Genomic DNA, 19144 nt, shown 5'->3' with positions numbered 1-19144 from the left:
TACTGAATTAGGAAACAATAAAAAGAAAAAAAAGAAAAGAAAAAGGTTTAAAAGTGCATGAAAATACCTGTCCACCATCATTTCATACTGCAGCAAAATCTGGGTCCCAAACTACAGGTTATGGTCAGAAGGTCAGAAGTGATTACCAAATAGAAACGTCGACACTGCATTTGGCGAAGACCTGCTAAAAAGAATTCCATCCAACAAGGAAAAACTGAAACAGCTTCTTATATTACTACAATCAAATCTGAGTGGATCAGTTTTTTTTAATGTTGGTGTAAAAATCAGAAGCAACAGAAACACAGAGAGAACACTGAAAATAATGGTTGAAATACCGTTAAAACAGCTAACCTCACAAGAGTACTGAACTGCTCATAAGGCAAACCGGGCAGTAAATGTTACTTTGTACAGAGAAATGCTGCATGTTGTGTTGTACTGAGCTCATCAAGTTCAACAAAGCTGGGAAAAAAACCCACCAGTTTTGCAAAACAAATGCAACTTTGTGCAACCCCTGAGAAAGTGACATTTAAATGTTGGGGACTGTAACCTTGCATCAATACAGCTATTTAAATGCCTTACAGGTATTTCTGTGCAGATGCTTTTGCAAATGGCAGTAGGATATAAGAAGGTTTACAAAGAATCAGGTTCTTACCAAAGGCCTTCCATTCTGTTACATGCATTTAGTGAAAAGTGTATTTATAGCCTATTAGACACAATTAAATAGCAAGAAGCTTTCTTCTTTCTCTGACGTTGTTCTCCCTCTCCAAGCAAAGGGAGAGTGAGCGTAGTGGAACATTTCAGTCTAAATGGTCTCTCCTGATTTAAAGCCATCACTTTCTGCCAAGCAGAAATCATCACAAGAATTAGAAAGATTCAGCCTGGGCTGAAACACTCTCAGAATTAGTTCATTACGCAGGAGACTGAGAAGATTCTATTTTTACTTGCTTATCATTTTACCAAAATCCAACCATCTGGTCTGAAATTTATTATCAATTTGAGATTCTTACTCTAACATAAAAAAAAAAAAAAAAGGTACTCCTTGCAATTAAATTGAACTACAGAATGAAATTAAAGAACAAAATGCTGCTTTTCCCACTGTAGAAGTCACGTTTAGGACTCCTCTCCTCAATCACCTTCAGCTTGGCAGTACCTCAGTCCCCCCAGCAGGGTATGACCCAGATGCAACTCAAGGTGCTGCTTGGGCTGCCCCTAGGAAGGAGCAAGGCATGCTACCAGGTACAGAACGAAGAGGTGAGCACGCAGATACCTTGTGTGCACCAGGGAACCTGCATTGCTTGCCATACTCAGTGCAGAAACATAGCACTGCTGCTCAAGTCCTCTCTGCCCCCCGCTGCCTAGCTGTGCAGTGTGATGTGTGCTCAGAGGGATGCTGGCTGGAACTGGGGCTCGCTCCAGTCCTGACCAGTCGGGTGTAGCTGCAGCAGTCTGTCAGATGGCTCACATTCTGCACTTACAGGCCTTCACACAGAAAGACAGGTGCACAGATGCCCATCTGTAGGGCACTCCTCAGAGTTTAGGCTGCAGCACAAAGTAATGCAAATCCTGCCCTTCTGCATTATGCTTTCTGACTCTGGATAGGCACCGGTCATGCTAAGAAGTAAATTTACAAAGATTGCTTTTATTGTAGTCTAACAAAGTAGGAGAAAGGTTCTGACGCATGGGATCAGCCACACACTGGTCACTGCACCTCTACCTTGGGCATGTTTTCCCCCAAAGCCAGAGTACCTGCAAGGCCCCCACTGCTCCTTTTCACAGCACGACACCAGCATTCCTGAAACATCTCTGCATACTATTCCAATACTATTTCAAAACTTTACAAAGCCTAAGAAAACGGACAAGAATTTTCAAATAATTGCGGAGTGTCAACATATGAAGTGCAATAACTTGCTGTCCATAGTCAGAAATGATCGCACACCACCCCTGGAGAGCTGGCACACAGGCGCTGCTGCAGCACAGGCAGCCAGCAGTGCACTTCTGCACTGGAGCAGCAGCTCTGGCCATTACCCCCAGCAGCCAAGTCCTGCCCTGATAGAGCTTTCACTACACTGGATATGCCTAACGCTGGAAGCAATTCTCAGGCTTTCATTTAGGTCTCCATTTCTTCTACGAGTGACCTTATGAAAATTCTATATTAGGAACCACATGTATAATTAGCCCCATGCTACATTCAGTGCTGCAATGAGAAAGAGATAAGAATCAAGATAAATGACTTCATTGTGGAAAAAAAGCATTTGAAGTCGCAGTGCCTAAGGGTTAATCCAAGCTCTGTGGCTGCGTTGTGCTGCACCATTTGCTCAGAGGAACCCGGGAGATTAATGAATAGATGACAAAACCACAATTGGTTCCAGCCCCACTCGCTGCGCCCCACTGCCTTTTCAAAAGCAGTGACAAACAGGGCACACAAACAGTTAACGGGGAAAATGTGCCCATGTCGTTCTTTAAACGATTTACCACGGGCGCCTGATGACATTTTCCTTTCGCCATGTATATGGAAATTGAAATTTGTGAAGATAATGACTTTGAGACTCAATGAGTTCTGTTTAAATGCAATTATGGTTCTTTTGCTTAGGTTCTCTCCTCACTTCAGATCTGAAAAGGCCACAGTATTGACCCGTGTTGCAAATAATGAGCGGAGCTAGCTAGGAAAGTGCTGCATTCACAGTTTGTGTAAAACTAATCCAACACCATTCCAGCATAGAAGGGACTTTTGTCTGCCCTCTGTGTGTGCTGGTGTAATAACAGGCTGCCAGGAGAAGGATTGCTTTTGCCCGTCATGTGGGTGGTAAGGAGTTGAAACACAAGATCATGGCACAACACACCCTTACAAAGGGTATTGTGTTCCTAAACGCATGAATAGAAAAGTTACATTTGAGTGTAGCAGTTTATTATGGAACTGTTAATGGAAAACGGTGTCTAGCCAGAGAAAGCCAGGTCAGGCATTCCAACAAGGATGCACAGATGTGCCTCCACCTCCTTACTGACAGAGAGATTGGACTGCAGCCCCTCTTCCTAAAAAGAGGAAGAAAGAGAAATTTTTGGTAGATCAGTAACTGGTGAGAAGAAGAATGGCTTTAGCAGCACCTCCACCCAATCCACGCTGCTACAGAAGGTGTCTCCAACTTGGGGTTCTTCTGTTTTGTTTGCAGCTTTGTCCCCCAAGTTACAGACTTACCAAATTCATGAAAATTAAAATGCCCTCTTCGGTATGGAAACACAAACCTTCCAGAGTGGAAAGAATGAAAAGGGAGCAGTTACATAAAACACGTAATTAGATGAAACCAGCTCAGAGACAGAACTCCATTACATAGAAGAGCAGCCAATTGCAATCTGTAAATAAGGTTCCCAATGCATGTTCAACTTGTAGTGCCATTTCACTACACAAACCCTGAAAGGAGCGTCCTCGAGAGAAAGAAGGGCATAAATCAGGCTCCCAGTTAAGATAAACACAAGTGCCTGGATGCTGTTATTTCTTTTCTCTAAAGATGCATGCAGCTAAAGAACCAAAAGCACTCCTGGGCTTACTGAGTCCAAGAGCCTGGGGGCACACAAGGAAAATACAGAGAAAAGAGGCAGACACAGGAAAAAAGAACAAATGATGCTAATTATTGAGAGAAGAGCAAGTAATGAGGAATGAAGTTAGGAAAAGGAAAGATGAAACCCAAGCCAGGGAAATAAAAGTTACAGGTTAAATGGCAGCCTCTTGAAACATGATTTAATTAAATATGATAGTAGCCAGTAATTCTGTTTCTCTAGCTCATTAGGACAAGGGGTTGCAAATAGCACTTACTAACAAAGCAGAAGGTCAAGCTGACATCAGGCAGTTGTCATCACTGGGCTGGGGCAAGGGATGAGCAATGGCATTACTCAGCCAAACAGGCTGCTGCTGGTCCTGCACTGCTGAAACTGGAGAGTTTGAGCAAACCCCTTTCTGTGCATTAGTCACAGGAATGTAAGGCTGTCGCTGAATGAAAACAACAAAAAGTCCCCAAAAAGCAACTATACACGGGCAAAACAAATTACTTCACAATACACTGACTTTCAAGAGTGACTGAAAAGCACACTGCTGAGATCTGAGGGCTCTGCAGGACACACACTGGGTCTCCATTGGCCCCAGCCACACACACACGCTCTCATCCTTGGAATTACATGAAAGCATGTGTTGCAGTCATTGCTGTAGCAGTTTTTATACCTACATACATCATCTGCACCTAAACTGAGTCATTTTGGAAGCATCAGACTTGAAATTGCAGTCATCACTAGGTTTACTGTCACACCACAATCAAGACAGCATACATCATGAACTGAGACCGATGAAACGTTCCAACAGCTCCTTTTGGTTACTGCTTCACTTTGCAATTTCTCACTATTTTTAAGAGCAGCCGCAGTACGGATTAAAAGTCCATGATATCACACTAAAAAAAACTTCAAAGACACAACTGGAAGTTATTCTGCTCTAGCATTAGAACCTCCCTGAAAAAGCTCCTGGTCTGAAGAGATAACAGAGTACAGCTTTGATTTTAAGCCTTTTGTATTGCTCAGCATGTTTGTGTATTAAAGTGACACAGCCTGAAGTTTTCAGATTTCACAGCAAGGCTCAAGATGACAAAAAGCCCATACCTTTTATCAGCACTACATAGCAAGGCAACTTCTGTAACAGCACTCCATATTTTGGAGGCTTCCCAAATATATTCAACCTTCTAACTTCCAGGAATTTAAACAGAAATTAAATAAACCTAAGCCAATGTTTCTAAAGAAAAACAGGTTTGCAACTTGCCCACTTGCAGTGAAGTCTTCTTGCGAGGCGCTTTACATGCATCCTGCCATCATCCGATCACGAACAGCTGTGCATCTTTACACCACAAAGCATTCATCATCCTGCAGGTCCTGTCCTTTCAGTCCTCCAGCACACAATGCATCTCATGAGAAGAATGCTACTGCTCTGATTTTATCAAGAGCAACAGCTAAGTATAATGTGGCAGTTCCCTGTGAAGCAGATTAACAAGCTAACAAGTGGCTTATCATACAGCCTTCCCTTTCACAGCCCCATGCAGTACCTGCTCTTGTGAATAAATTACCCGTGTTTCTGATTCAGTGAGCTGCCAGCCTCTGAGGCACGGAGCTGGAAGTTGGGGAGATCAAGATTATTTTCTCAGCAAAAAGGGCTGGTAGCAAATCTTTCTTCTGCAATCACTCAGTGTTTGATTTATAAGTTTCTGTAGTTACTACACTGTTTTTACCCCACACTCTCAGGCACTCAATCTCCTTGCCAAGGCCTTCCGGCAAGATACGATGCTCTGATTTTAAAGCTGGTGCCATGCCCTAACTTCAGCATTTCCTCGCCAACACGGAGCTCTCCCAGTTTTCCTTCTACCCATCTTTACACCCTGCACTCTGCTGCACATGCACCATTCTCCACTCTGGTTTTTGCCATGCCACAAGCCCAAGGATGACACAGTAGCTCTGAGTGTGGCACCTACATACCTATGGGCTCTGCAAATAGAGCCCGGCCTGGGACCAGGGCATGTGCTGGGATTCTGTGAGTGCTGCCTGGTCCTGGAATGCAATTCCATGCTGCCATACTTCTCCCTCCTTGTGAAATAAATGGCTTCTCCCCCTGAAGAACACTGGTATTAAACCAACGTATTCCTTATACTTAGACCTTATATCCCAGCTTGCACCATACCTGATACAGTTTAAGGCAAGGAAACTATATACAGATTGTACAGCAGAAGCAGATTTGCTGGGAGGCATGAACAAGCAGATGTATTTCAAGGTAAGATTTCAAAACATGAAGGTGATGTGAAAGAAAACAGAGCCTAATGCAGCAGCCAAGGAGGGTGGCTGGGGTGACTCTGAGTGAAGGCAGCAGGGGCTGAGATGCCCGCCGGCACGTCTCCAGGCACTCCATCCATCCGCAGGGCTGTCAGCAACGTTACACCACTGGCAGGATTTCCTGCTTGAGATCTTGGCCTGCTTGAATGGCACTCTCTTCTTTTCCTTGCTGTTAATTATTCCATCTGGATCCTTTTCACAGAGTTACTCCCACCCCACCTGTTATTTTCCATGAGCACTACATAATGCTTGTCCAAAGTAAGGAGCACGGCTAAGTCTCGCTCAAACACTAAACCGGCTGTAAGCTTCATGCTGACGACTTGCCAATCTCCCTTGACTCTCTAGAGCTTTCTGAACTAAAATAGAAGTCAGATAGCTTCAGCATTTACCTAGGGATATTCACACAGTGCTGCACGATAACACGGTGTCAGAACAGCTCTTAATCCTCTCCCGGAAATGCTCCTCTTCCCCAGAAGCCAGAACGCCGGCATTCCTCATGCAGACAACCTTTGCCTTGGCTTCTGCCTCTGGCACTCAATGGCCGAACTGCACTTGAGCCCTCTCAGCCCTCCCAGCACACCAGAAAACTGCAGCCTATTTTAAACCCACCCAGGTAATGTGTTCCTTGTTGTAGGGTAGGACAGCAAGGTTAGAGGGCAAGGGCAAGAAAGGCTTTGTTTTGAGCAGAAGCACATACTAATGGGCTGAACCACAGTGAAATCAAAGCAGAAAAGCAATGTTGAAAAATATGCTACTTGGAGTGTCTCAACTTGAGTTTTGTCTCAAAGACAAAAATGTGAGCAAATAATTTTTGAACTGGAAGCTGCTGGAGTCGGTGCTTTGTGCTCCAGAAAGGGGGCTGCTCTTTGGTGACTGACACTGAGACACAGACATGGAGGCAGAAGCAAAATCTGAAAGAATCCCAGTGCTCTGAGCACGGCTGGAACGCATGTGCCAACAGTGAGCAAAAAGGGATCAAACCAGGTCTGAGAACGTTGTGGGTGTGAAACTGATCTAAATAGAGAAAAGTGAAATGCCAACAGGAAGCACCAGGGGTAAAACCTGGCAATCACAGAGAAACCACTTTGAGAGGCAGGAGGTTGGGATGGTGCAGTGCGGCCAAAGAGAAATGAGACTGCTTTAGGTGAGAGGAGGAATCAGAAGGGAGGCCCAGCCTCCAAAAAGCCTGTGACAGAAAGGAGAAATGTAAGAGACAATGTGGAAGACAGTTTGGGTGGAGAAGTTGGAACAACCCTTGGTGAATCAGCACAGCGTAATTGCCCAAGCACTGCCACACTGCACTTCTCAACACGCAGCACAGATTGTTTTGCCACCTTGCGGTGAGATGGGCATGCAAAGACCAACCCAGAGCCCACACTTTATACAACTCAACTTCTGGAGCAACCTTCTGCAGCAAATCCCCAGCTTTTAGGATCAGGTCACTGAGAGAACCCAGAGTCTGCTGGTCCCCAGTCCTCTGAGAACACCTCCCTAGCTGGGGATGAGCACTGATGGGAGCACCGAGCTGGGCTTCACTTGGAAAGAAACCCGCAGCTGAAGGCAGCAAGCTCCCAAGCCCAGAGCCAACACATCCCTCAGCGTGAGCCAGCTCAGGAGTTCAGACCAGATTTGTTTGCCTTGCTTGGCCTTTTGATTAAATCTTGGCTGTTTTTAATCTCCTGAAAAATAAATATTAAGAACGAGACTCACCTTAAAGAGCTGCAGATACTTACATGTAAAAACCAAGATATTCTGGAATGAAAATGCATGAATTTGAGAGCAAATTAATCTGATGAACTAAAAGAAGCTCTCCATAATGTCAGAACAAGGCATGTAAACAAAAAGCCCAGGAAAACTTAAATCAGAGCTGCTTCTGACCTTCTCCATTTCTGATGTCCATAAACCCCTTTTCCTTACAACTAGATGCAATTATTTCAAAACCAGCATTTTAATGAACTGCTAAATCAAACCTATGAGAGCAAAGCCCAGGTAACCACAAGAAATGCTGGACATTTCCCAACACCTAAAATTATGCTTTTTTAAAACGTTTTCCAAAGCTTTAAACTCCATCTGTGAAATAAGAAGAAATTAAAAGGGATAAATGAATTCAAATAGAGCATTTTGTAGTCAATGTTGTCTTTAGATGCAATTAAGATAGATTGTATTTTTAAAGAACTACAGATTAAACTGCCTGAAAGTGACATCACTGATGAGTTACACTGCCATAAAATGACAGGAAATCTTCAATCCGAACAATTAAAAACATAAAGGGCCAAAATTGAATTCGGCTTGATTTTATTCCACTGGATAAAAAGCTGTTTCACAAGGAAATCCTTCATCACCTGCAACCCCACCTAGGTGTCTGAAGAGCCTGTACATGAATATCTTGGATTTCTCTTCCATGAAAGTTATTTTGGTCACATTCAAGTTTTGCATATACATGAGGAAGTACAGCCCATTTCTTTGTGATGCTGTGATCTTTATCCTGCTATTTTTATTTCTCATTGCCATGCTGTTGCCCTTGGCCTCTTTGCACAGCTTTCCCACTTGCTTTACTCCCCAACTTTCCATTATTTGGCAGACTTCTCTAGAGCATCTAGCTTAATTCTCCTTCAACTCCTTAATTCTTTAAGAATCATGGTCTCTACCTTTCAGCATAGCCTCAGCACTCTGATAGATCCCAGGCATTACATAAAATATATTGCGTCAAGCGAGAAAGCTGGTAAAATACTTCCATAATTAGGTTTTCAAGAAATACTCCTGCTTTCACTTAAAAACCAAGTTAGAAACTCATTCATTCAAATAACGTCTCTCCCTGCTTTAACATCACATACTTTCTGTAATGAACTCAATTACAAGAGAAACCTGTGCTCTGTTCTTCACTTCCCAAGCACTGCCAAAATAACAGTCAGACTGTTTCTTTTTAAAAGGACTAACACTTCAACTTTGAAAGGGACCTAATAAAATAATTTCCATGCAACTCTACCTGAGTGATGAAATATTCATCTACAAAATGACTCGAGGTAGAAATATGACAGGGAATTCAGGGTAAATTACATCTTTAGCAGTTGGCTCTCCAGCAGTTCTGTGACTGTTCTCCTTTTCATTAAAGATGTTTAACATAAAAACATAAGTCAGATTTGGCATTTTTAATAAAACACCACATGTTGAAGAGTCATAAAGAAGGCAAACAAAAGCTTCCCTTGATTATTTCCAATGAAAACTTCGAAGAATCAGCCTGGATTCAGCAATGGAAGATCATGGTGCACCGAAACGCTCCGTGGCATCAATGCATGGTGTGGTGTAAGCCAGTATAGAGGTGTGAGAAGAGAAAGCAGCTCATCACTCTGCCTTAAGGACCATTCACAAATCAAAATAAATCCCACTGCATTTAAATTGTTGAATAGAAAATACTTTATAAATAGATTTCAAAAATCCCTGAGGTTACAGATTTGCTGTCAACAAGGAATCAACACAAAACACTCTTAGTACCAACATCCTATCCAGGGCTTTGTTCATTGGTTTATTTTAGATGAGGGGAAAAATTTTACAAGGTTGCCCTTTGATGTACCCCTTTTAGCGTGATCTTAAGAGACTTGCTTTGGGAATGGAGCTCATCACAGAAATGAACAGGATGTTTGTACATTTTGTGTCTGAAAATGGATTTACTGCATCCTGGAACAGCCAGCAGTGCATGATGTTCAAAACACATGCTTTCAGGGCAGCTGCCAGAGTAGAAGCTGGAACAGCATTCAACAGCTGACCGAGGAAAACCTTCCTGGTCCCAAATGCACCCTCGGTAGCTTCTCAGTCTCACCAACATCCGTGGTCTTCACGTCTGGGGAAGCTAGTGCATGTTCCATCAACACTTACACTAAAAAACATATGCCATTGATACAAGACAGGAAAAGAAAGAACACCAAATGACTGTAAACCCAAGGACAACCTACATGTGGTCTGGGAGAAGTGGGGTGGGAAGGCAGGAGCTGATCACTTTAGCATTTGCTGTCAGCCACTACCAAGCAATAGGACATCACCTCCAAGGAAAGCTGTTCCCAGCCCCGTGGCTTTTTCTCCGTGCACATCTAAGACGTGCTTGGTTTAACAGCCAGTTATCATCAGAAGGGACAGCACTGCTCTTGCCCACACCAGGCACGTGTTCTCGTGTCACTTACATTACATCCAGCCCAGTCAGGGCTAAGCACAGTGCTGGGATCAGCTTGCTGATCTGGCTGAAAACTGACCGGGGCAAATGAAAAACCAACATGAGACTTTTAGTCCGTGAGCAACCTGATACGCGGCTAATCCAAATCCTGCAGAGCTGCAGGATCACAGACCCAGGTGCAGGCGAGGGCAGCAGACGCAGGCAGAGTTGGCAGGGACAAGCACCTCCTGCTCACACAAATTCACTTAGCTCAGGTTAAGCTTATCAGGAACACCTTCAGTAGATAAGATGGCTGAAACCATGTAAGAGGTGAGAAATCAGGTGAACAGGACAAAATGTGGCTTGCTGTTGTAAGCTGTGATGCTACCCACCCGTTATCAGCTTCACACCAGAAACACGTACATCACAGCAGAAATCCACAGAGCCACAACTGAGCCGGGCTGACTGTGTAGTTGCAGCAGAATACAACGAGAGCAGCACCCAAGGCGATACCAGCAGCTCTGCTACATGAGCCCGTTGGGCTGTCCTGCAGCACCAGCTCAGGCTCATGGCTGTAGCCTCACATATCTCAATGCACTTATCAACTGCCAAAAATGTAGGAAAAATGTGCAAATACTGAATTCTAAGTCTGCATAACTAACAAAATTGCTTTACGTTTTAAACAGTAATCAGTTTCATAAACTCCATTCCCTTCTCTCCCTCCCTCTGCCCTTCTCCCACTCAGCCTGGCCTTCCCTGTGGATGTAGGGCATCTCAGGCTGCCAGGCAGGGGATAAGTCAGTCTGTTTGTTTGCTTATTCTTCAAAAATCCCCCATTTCATTTATTCCTCCCTGAAATAACTTTAAGCATTTCACATTTCCTTTAAGATAGCAGTTGCAAATATCGATTCTGTGCTAATTTCATTCTGCATTAATAAGTTCTTCATTATCTTTTCTTACGATGCAACTGCTGAGAGCTCTGTGTTAATAAAGTCCACGTTATCACTATTGCTCCTCATATTACAACATCTCTGTGAGCAATAAGCAGCATTCTTCTCAGCTTCATTTCCCCTGACACGGAACTCAAATTTCCCATAATGAAGACTTCTCTCTAATAACAATAACACACACTGGGAAGGGACCTGCCAGTTCTCAGGAAGTCTTCATATTTCTGTATTTAAACACCAGCATATTTGTAACACTGCAAACTTCTCATGTCGCTGCCAGTGTTCATTTTGGCCAAGAAGGCCTGGACTGAGACACTGGAGTGCAGCCTGGTACTTTTTCAAGATGCTAATCTATTGAATATGTGCAGAATACAGAGTTTGCTTATATTTAGTGTATTATTTCTTAATTGCATTTCTGCGTCACACCCTGACAATATCCACTGCACAGCATGAGATGAAAACAATATAAAAGAAAATCAGGTCATCAGATGAAGAGAAGAGCAATAAAAGTTATCCTCATTCTCTTTTCAATGCAGCATAAAGGATTTGGAAGGTAATGTGAAGAAGCAGAAAAGCAAAAATGCCCAACAGCCCTGAAAGCGAGGAATGCAGCTTAGCCACGTGAGATTGGCAAAATGTTCCTCACACAGCAGGCTGCATAAGAAGAAATAAGAGCTTTCTTTCACAGAATCTCAGTGGGAAAGGACTGGGATGGGGGAGAGAGTGCCCCAGACATGAGCTGCACGGGGCACACACCTGCACGAACATGTGGGTGCACGCAGTGAAGCCACCAGGCTTATGGCTGCCGAGCACTGCCTGCCTGTCAGGCAGAACAAGAACAGCAGAGCCCATCAAAAAGGTGATATTCAGTAGGCCTGTGCTAATACAAGAATTGTTGCATTTCTCCTAAATAAAGAACCAGAGACCTGAGATCTGAAGCAGAGTATGCATGTGTGTACATAGATACAGAGGATCAGCAGGCATTAAGATACAGTCATCTCACTGACTGGAAGGATTTCAGGGGTAGGGACATGGGTATACTTCAAACAGCTGCTGGCAACTGAAAAATAAGGTACCACACTAGGAAAGAAAAAGCAAAAGGAAAAAAATTGGATAAAAGGATAGGATTTATAAGTGAAGAAAGCCACTGGGTGCAGTTCCAAAGGTCACTAAGTCAAAGAACAGGCAAAGGAAGTGCTGGTTTCCTTGCCCGGCTGCAGTAACCACCGACAATTGGAAGGCAATGCATGAGCCAGAGCTCAGCAGCAGTGCTGGGACATTAAGGCACAGCCAGATCTGCACTGTGAGGAACAGAGCTCTGCACAGCGTGGTCTTTCAATCAGCAACACAAGGAGGAGGCTGAAGCTGGAGAGGAAAGAACTTGCTGGCTAGCACAGAACCTTGGCCTTCTGCAACTGCCTTTACTGCTGTGCAAAAGCCACCAAGTCCTTTTGATTGCAGACAGAACAGAATAAACTAAAAATAGTTATGAGAAGATCTCAGGTAGAGGCTGTTTTCTAAGTTTTAAAGCAAAAAGCTTCAGGGAATTCACAAATGTAACCCGTGTAGTAACAGCACACTGATTGGGAAATCATCAAATAGGAGACATGTCAGGAAATTACCCCAAAGGGGCAGTACAGAGACTGAAGCCCTACCAGCATCTGCCAGCAAGCAGGCTCTTAATTTACTTACAGCTCCCTGCGCTGGAAAAGCATTTGGTTCTCTTTCAGTCGCAGTGCGTGAGAGCAGAAGGGCTCTGGCTTTTAGCTCAGGTTTGCAGCCCCAATTGCTTCCTTGTTGCTTTAACCCATTTTAGCTAATTCTGCCTAATTGAAAGAAATTGCTCTTGCTGTACCGCTGCCTGCAGAGCTCACGTACAACACAGCAATGTTTTGGGGAAAGTTACAACGTTATTAATAATAAAGGACAAAAATAGAAAGGAAAAGGAAACTTCCATTTAAAAATAAATGAATGCAAGTAACTACCTCCACACATCCAAATTGTTATTCCCTTCATGAACAGCTTTCTCAGCTTATTGAAATTCACATATTGTCTCTGTGGTAGATGCAGCGTTGGAAAAATAATTACAGAAGATGACAAATGAAGTACATTATACACAAAGTGTAGCTATAAAACAACCAAAAAACTCTGTCTGCTTCACGTTTGGGGTTTTGAGGTATTTTTAAGACTAGAAAGTTTGGAGGTTAATCCATGTAACATCATTCTTAAATACACCACAACCCACAGCAGCTACAGAGAAATGTAATTTATCCCAGCAAAGGAAAAATCCTGCTTAAAGCCCTTCCAGAAAAAGCCTGGAGAAGTTAAAATTTAATGACCTGACTGCATAAAAAGGATTTCCAATTTATTAGAAGTCCAGACTTGCCTAAATGAAACAGTTATTTAATCGTGAGTTCTTGGAAGTCATGCTCTGAGTCAGAGGATTGAAATCTGGAGAGAGATGGAACATCCGGGTGGTACCCACAGAGATTCCTGAGTGCAGCAGAGCTGCATTGTTGGTTCCCCAAGTACAGATTCTGGTCATGTCACACACAGCTCAGATTGGGCTCCCGGCTAACAACAGGAATGATGGCACTAATGTACTAAAAAGCAATTACACCTTCTTCTGTTTCCAGGAGACAGACCACCAAACAGTTTTATTACTTATTCTCCACTCCATTAAATATGAGATATTATAAAAGGGAAACAATGGCAGCATAAATGTTGTTTACATCTAACCAAGAACTACTTTTATGTACCAGTGGGTACAGAAGTTAAATCACTAGAATTATGGAAATTAAAATACAAACTGCTTAGCACAAGATATTACGTACTACAGAAAAGGCTGACATTACTAAGTGTTTACTTTAAAGGGTGAACCACAATCAGCATAAGGAAATAAACAGTGACTTGTGCCGTGGCAGCATCCCCACTTTGAGATTTGCTGACTGTGGTTCTCAGGCACCATGATGTGAAACGTAACCCAGGGGACACAGGGAGAAGGACCTGCTTGGTTCCCCGGGTGGAAACTGCACAGATGTAGGGCATCACAGCCCCAGAACACAGCAGCAAAAGATACTGCTCATACCTTCAAAACACCTGGCTGGGGGACACTGAGAAACAGCCACTGCATAACAGCCACAGGTCATGCAGCTCTGCCCCACACCCGGCTAGCACCCAATATGCTGTATTTTAACAGTGTTTAAATGTGAGGAGCGCAGAAAATGGAACGTTAGGTACCTGCATGAATAGTTGGTATTCAGGGTGCAGTTTTTATCCATGGAGAGGACCACGGACCAGGAGGGTCTGGTGACACAGGACAGAACTGAAGCACAGAGGAGCTCGTTCTAAGCAGCCAAGGGAACAGGTTTTCCTCTTCCTTGAATGGATCAGAAACCTTACAGGCTTCCTCCAGGAGCACAGAATTGAAGATGAAATCACAGCTATGCATTTTAATTTAATCACATGAAATTTTTCCTGCTGTTAATGCCGAATTAGCATCACATTGTTCCTTAAACTACCACTAGAAAAAGAAAGATGCAAATGAAATCTAAAGCTAGTACTAATATAGGGAATAGCATAGACAGGGGCGTAAGGGGAAGGGTGCTAAAAACTACATGGATTAGAAACTTCACTCCAGCATTCTGAATTTTTGAGATTATAACCTCATAACATTCTTTTAATGCTGCAGCAGCATGCAGTTCCTAAACCTTAGCATGCAATGACCCTTATGGGTCCCCTCCCTGCTCAGCACATTCTGTGGATCTGTGAAAGCAAAGAAGTGGATGAATGGGTGTTTTCCTGCGCTTGCTGTGTTGGTGAGCGCACATACTTCTTCACAGTTGTACAGCTTACAGAACATACGCTGTACAATGCATATAATTGTTAATCAGGTTTTTTTCTTTCCAAAAGTCAAAGTGGCCAAATTGCTGCTGGCATACGGCTCACGTGTCAGATTTTTCTCCCTAATTTTACCCCAGTATAAACATTTAATGAATACATTTCAGAAAGAAAACAAAAACCTCAGCACAGAACTAAAAGATGCCATAATAGAGTTAAGATTTGAATTTCAGATGTAATTCTTGCTTCTGATGGGAATGCAAAAGCACTCATGAATACAGAATCAGGCGTGTTGTTGGCAGGCACCGCACGAGGTGGTTGAACACGAAGCTCTAAAATCGGTGCTGCTTCTCTGGAGTACTTCAAAGCAAAGGTTTAAAAACTGGAGTTCATGACACAGTTTAGAAAAATAGCTTTATCAAAAGCCCACGGCATTCACAACCCACTGCTGCCTGAATTTCTGCCACATCCTGGTGGCACAGAGATTTTGTGGCTACCTGCAGCTCGGTGGCAGAGCAGCAGCTGCTTGGTGCAGGGCTCCACGAGCCCTCGCTGTGCCCAGCGCTGCTGCACAAAGGCAGCCAGCCCGGGACAGATGCACTCAGCATAAGCATCAATCTGCATCCCCTGCGTTTAGAAGTCCATGGGTTCAGTTCATGCTGCTGAATTTGAAATCTTCCTAACAACTGAGCTGTGTTTTTAATTGTTAATAAACAGAGACCATGCAAGGCAAAGAATCAACAACGCAGCTGTTATTTCAGCTGCTGCTAACATACAGAATTATTTCAGAAGACCTGGAAGATTCATTTCTACTTTAGAAATCCTTCATGCTACAGAAACTCCAATTGCCTCCCAGCCACACTGTCACCCCCGTTAGTCATGGTGAAACCAATTTGCACATCACAGGAATGGGTGAGACTGTGGTCTGCCCTTCCCAGCCCCATTTGGAAATGCTGCTGTGGCAGTGGCAGCAAGGATGGCTCTGCTCCGAAACTTCCCAAGCAGTGTGAGAATGGAGCTCCTGGATTGCTCATAGGACATGACAGCAAGGCAACAGGAAAGGCAGTGGGAGAGAGCTCTGTCCACAGGTAGCAAGCAGGCATTGCCCAGTAGGCAGGAGACACCTCCAGGCAGCAGTGACTTAACAAAAGTAGGCATCTGTGAAAGCTCCCACCTCTGGGGCTGAAACCCCCAGGTCATGACAGGAACATGGCATGAGAAGGGCAGAAAGGCTAAAGGAGCTACGGCATGGTCACCATGCAGAAACCTATTACAATCAAAGAACTCAGGAACAGCTGTGGCTTTTGTTTCTCTCCTTTAAAAGCCACACTCTGAAATTCCAGATTCAGAATCAAAGACATCTGGAAGTGCACCACCAAGAACAGTAATATTTTGAAAGGGGATAGGAAAAACCTAGAGATTCACGCACTGTTGTTTATGTACCAAAGTACAGAATCTCTCCCAACCAAGGAGAGCTGAGTTACATCGACCAAAGGGCACCTAACCCAGGATAGAGAGCACAATGCACAAGTGAAGCACTGGCACAGGTTACCCAGAGAGGTGGTGGATGCTCAGTCCCTGGAGACACTCAAGATCAGGCTGGATGGGGCTCTGAGCACCTATTTGAGCTGTGGGTGTCCCTGTTCACCGCAGTGGAGTTGGTCTGGATGGCCTTCAAGGGTCCTTTCCAACTCAAACGATTCTATAATTCTATAAATCAAACAATAATTCCACGCTGCTATTACCTGGAAAATTCCAAATATGAAACCTGAACATTACAGGGCAGCAGGATTGATGCTGACTATGAAATCAGCCTATTGAAACAGTCCTATTGTATAAAATGGGTTTGCTATGTCTGCCTCATTACTCCAGCCTAGTCTCTAATCTTTCTGTAGATGCTATCTTAATATATTATCTCCATTTAGTATTAATACAAAATAATTACAGCACATTGAAAAGAATTATTTTTTAACTTAGCATTGCTCGCATTACAACTGCTGCATAAACATCAGCCTTGGGCTTTCTATATGAAGTAGGGGTGGGTTCTGGCACTTCTGGTAGAATGACCACAGAACAGAACCAGAAATCACATTGCCTGCCAATCTTCAATGACAGGGAATTTGTTCAGAGCTGCCAATCTAAGGCAATCATAGAATGGCTTGAGTTGGAAGGGACCTCAAGGATCATCTAGTTCCAACCCTCCTGCCATGGGCAGGGTTGCCAACTGCTAAATCAAGTGCCAGACCAGGCTGCCCAGGGTTTCATCTAACCTGGCCTTGAACACCTCCAGGGATGGGGCATCCACAGGCTCTCTGGGCAGCCTGTGCCAGCGCCTCACCGCCCTCTGGGTGAGAAACTTCCCCCAACACTTGGCAGTACTTGAAGCACTTTAAATAGCACAGCAGTATAGAAAACATGCTGTAACGTATACACGCAGCTTCTATACTTAGAGTACCATGTAACTAAATATACACCATATAGATAACGCTAGGTAAGCTACACGGAAGTTTTTGCTTTATACACTTTGCAACAAAATCTACCCTTCAAAAGCTGTCACCTCTTTAAAAAGTCAAATTAGAGAAAAAATGGTTTGAAGATGAATAAAGCAGAGCCACTTCCAGCAAAGCTAGAGAAGGAAATACAGGAACACGCCTTTCCTCCTTTTTTCTTATAAGAAACCTGAACGGTTTTCTTTGTTGTTTCTGACACAACAGGAGTACTAAAAAGGAGATGATTTGTTTGGGTAAGCGGTGGGAGGGAATGCTGTGCTTTTAGGAGACACGATGTTCTGCGTCGGCGCAGGCTGATGCAAATCTGAAGCCTGGAAATAGCACAGAGAGACATGATTTGTTACCCCAAGAACAATATTCATTCTTAAATGCTGCCTGTAGTATCACTTGGAGAAGGACAATTTTCGGTGCTGTATTAGTCCTGCTTTTTGATGATGTATGTACTGTCAGTGTCTATGTCTGCTCCGTACACGTCTTTGAAGTGGCCAAGAGAAACACTGTGCTGATAGGCTTTCATCTACACCAGTTGTGTAATGGAAATAGATAAGCAATACTACTAATGCAAAAACAAATAATGGGCTTAAGCAGTCACTGAACTCTGTACATAGAATATGAAAATTGCAAACCTTGTGTATAATAAATCCACATTAATATGATGCATTTTAATAGGCTCTTTATCAGTGCAAGTCTGGCCTCGGGTTTCATAATCTCAGTATTCAAGACATGCATATAAATGAAATCAGTTTCATCTTAGTCCTTACACTCAGAGTACACGTCGAGTTCACCATCCCAAGCTTTAGGACAGAAAACATTACTGGTTCCTTAGGCAAAACATAGCCCTCCCCCCACAGCAGTACAGGCACTGCACAGAGATGTGCCTTCTATTGCCCTGATCAGCTTTTACAAACCAGACTCCTAAATGAAGCTGAAGGACACTGCAGTGCTTACAGTCTCCCAAGGTGTGTTGCTTTGAGCTATACCCTCTTACAACTTTGTCAGACAAAGTAATACTTTTCAAACACCAGCCTAACAAAGCAGACCAAAGCAAACATGGTGCTGCACAAAGTGGTTTCCACCTGGAAAAAGCAATACAGAGAAAAATGAGGTATGTTATGTGCCTTAACACAATCCAGCTAGTTCAACAAGGGCAAGTAGTACAGGAACTTGTAAGGCATGAAATATGTGTACACACAGGCTGAACAACTTGAAAGGCACACACAACTTGAAAAAACACTTCAAGGAATCTAAACATCACACTGTCAACAAAACGGCGAGTTTCTGAGGAATAGCTCTGAGATGAAAGCTGCTCCAGACCTGAGGATGTGTGCTCCTTCAAACTCCAGGCTTCAGCCTGTCTCCCAGCACCCTGCCCAACATCACTGTTTGTAGACGTGCAGCTGCTTTTGTCACAAAAAGCACTCCAGCAGCAGAGACCTGCTTCAAATGGGTTTCAGTCATTACTGTGGAGACAATCCATTGGCATTTTTAGTGACAATTACCACTGTAATTGCTGACAGCACTGAGCTGACAGTTTGCCAGGAGCAAAGAAAAGTGTCACTTCTTTAAGCCGCCTTTTACAAACTTCAGAAACTCTGTAATTTCCTCCTACCTTTGCACGTGAAGCGTGCTGATCTGCAGCTCCCTCTCAGTGGGGAGCTGTCCTTAAGAGGAGACTGTCAGACTGATTAATATGAATATAAAATTACATTATTAATACTGCTAAAGGGCAGGTTTTTGCTGAATATGAACTGAGTTTTAGACTGTCAGCTGCCACAGACTGCATCTATGCAGGAATGTTTGTTCCCCCTTCTACACCCAGGAGCCAGGGAAAGCACAGGACAGTGCTCCAT

The 19144-nt window shown here is 43.6% G+C and overlaps 1 protein-coding gene across 5 annotated transcripts in view; it reads right to left on the bottom strand.

The window, feature by feature from the left end:
- The window catches only part of PPM1L (protein phosphatase, Mg2+/Mn2+ dependent 1L), a 103462-nt gene that overhangs the window by 36214 nt on the left and 48104 nt on the right, over positions 1–19144 (bottom strand). Inside the window, exon 1 of one of the 5 annotated variants that reach the window (XM_046898731.1) lies at positions 4796–4962. The exons of the other annotated variants lie outside the window; for them this stretch is intronic. Coding sequence (XP_046754687.1) covers positions 4796–4837 — 42 coding nt within the window. The 5' untranslated portion in view covers positions 4838–4962. Of the gene's footprint in view, positions 1–4795; positions 4963–19144 lie in introns of those variants that run through there. 5 annotated transcript variants of the gene reach the window in all.

Source organism: Gallus gallus, chromosome 9 (genome assembly GCF_016699485.2).
Source record: "Gallus gallus isolate bGalGal1 chromosome 9, bGalGal1.mat.broiler.GRCg7b, whole genome shotgun sequence".
Classification (NCBI taxonomy): domain Eukaryota; kingdom Metazoa; phylum Chordata; class Aves; order Galliformes; family Phasianidae; genus Gallus; species Gallus gallus.
The sequence above is the reverse complement of the archived record's forward strand: the minus strand, read 5'-3'. Positions and strand labels throughout refer to the sequence as shown.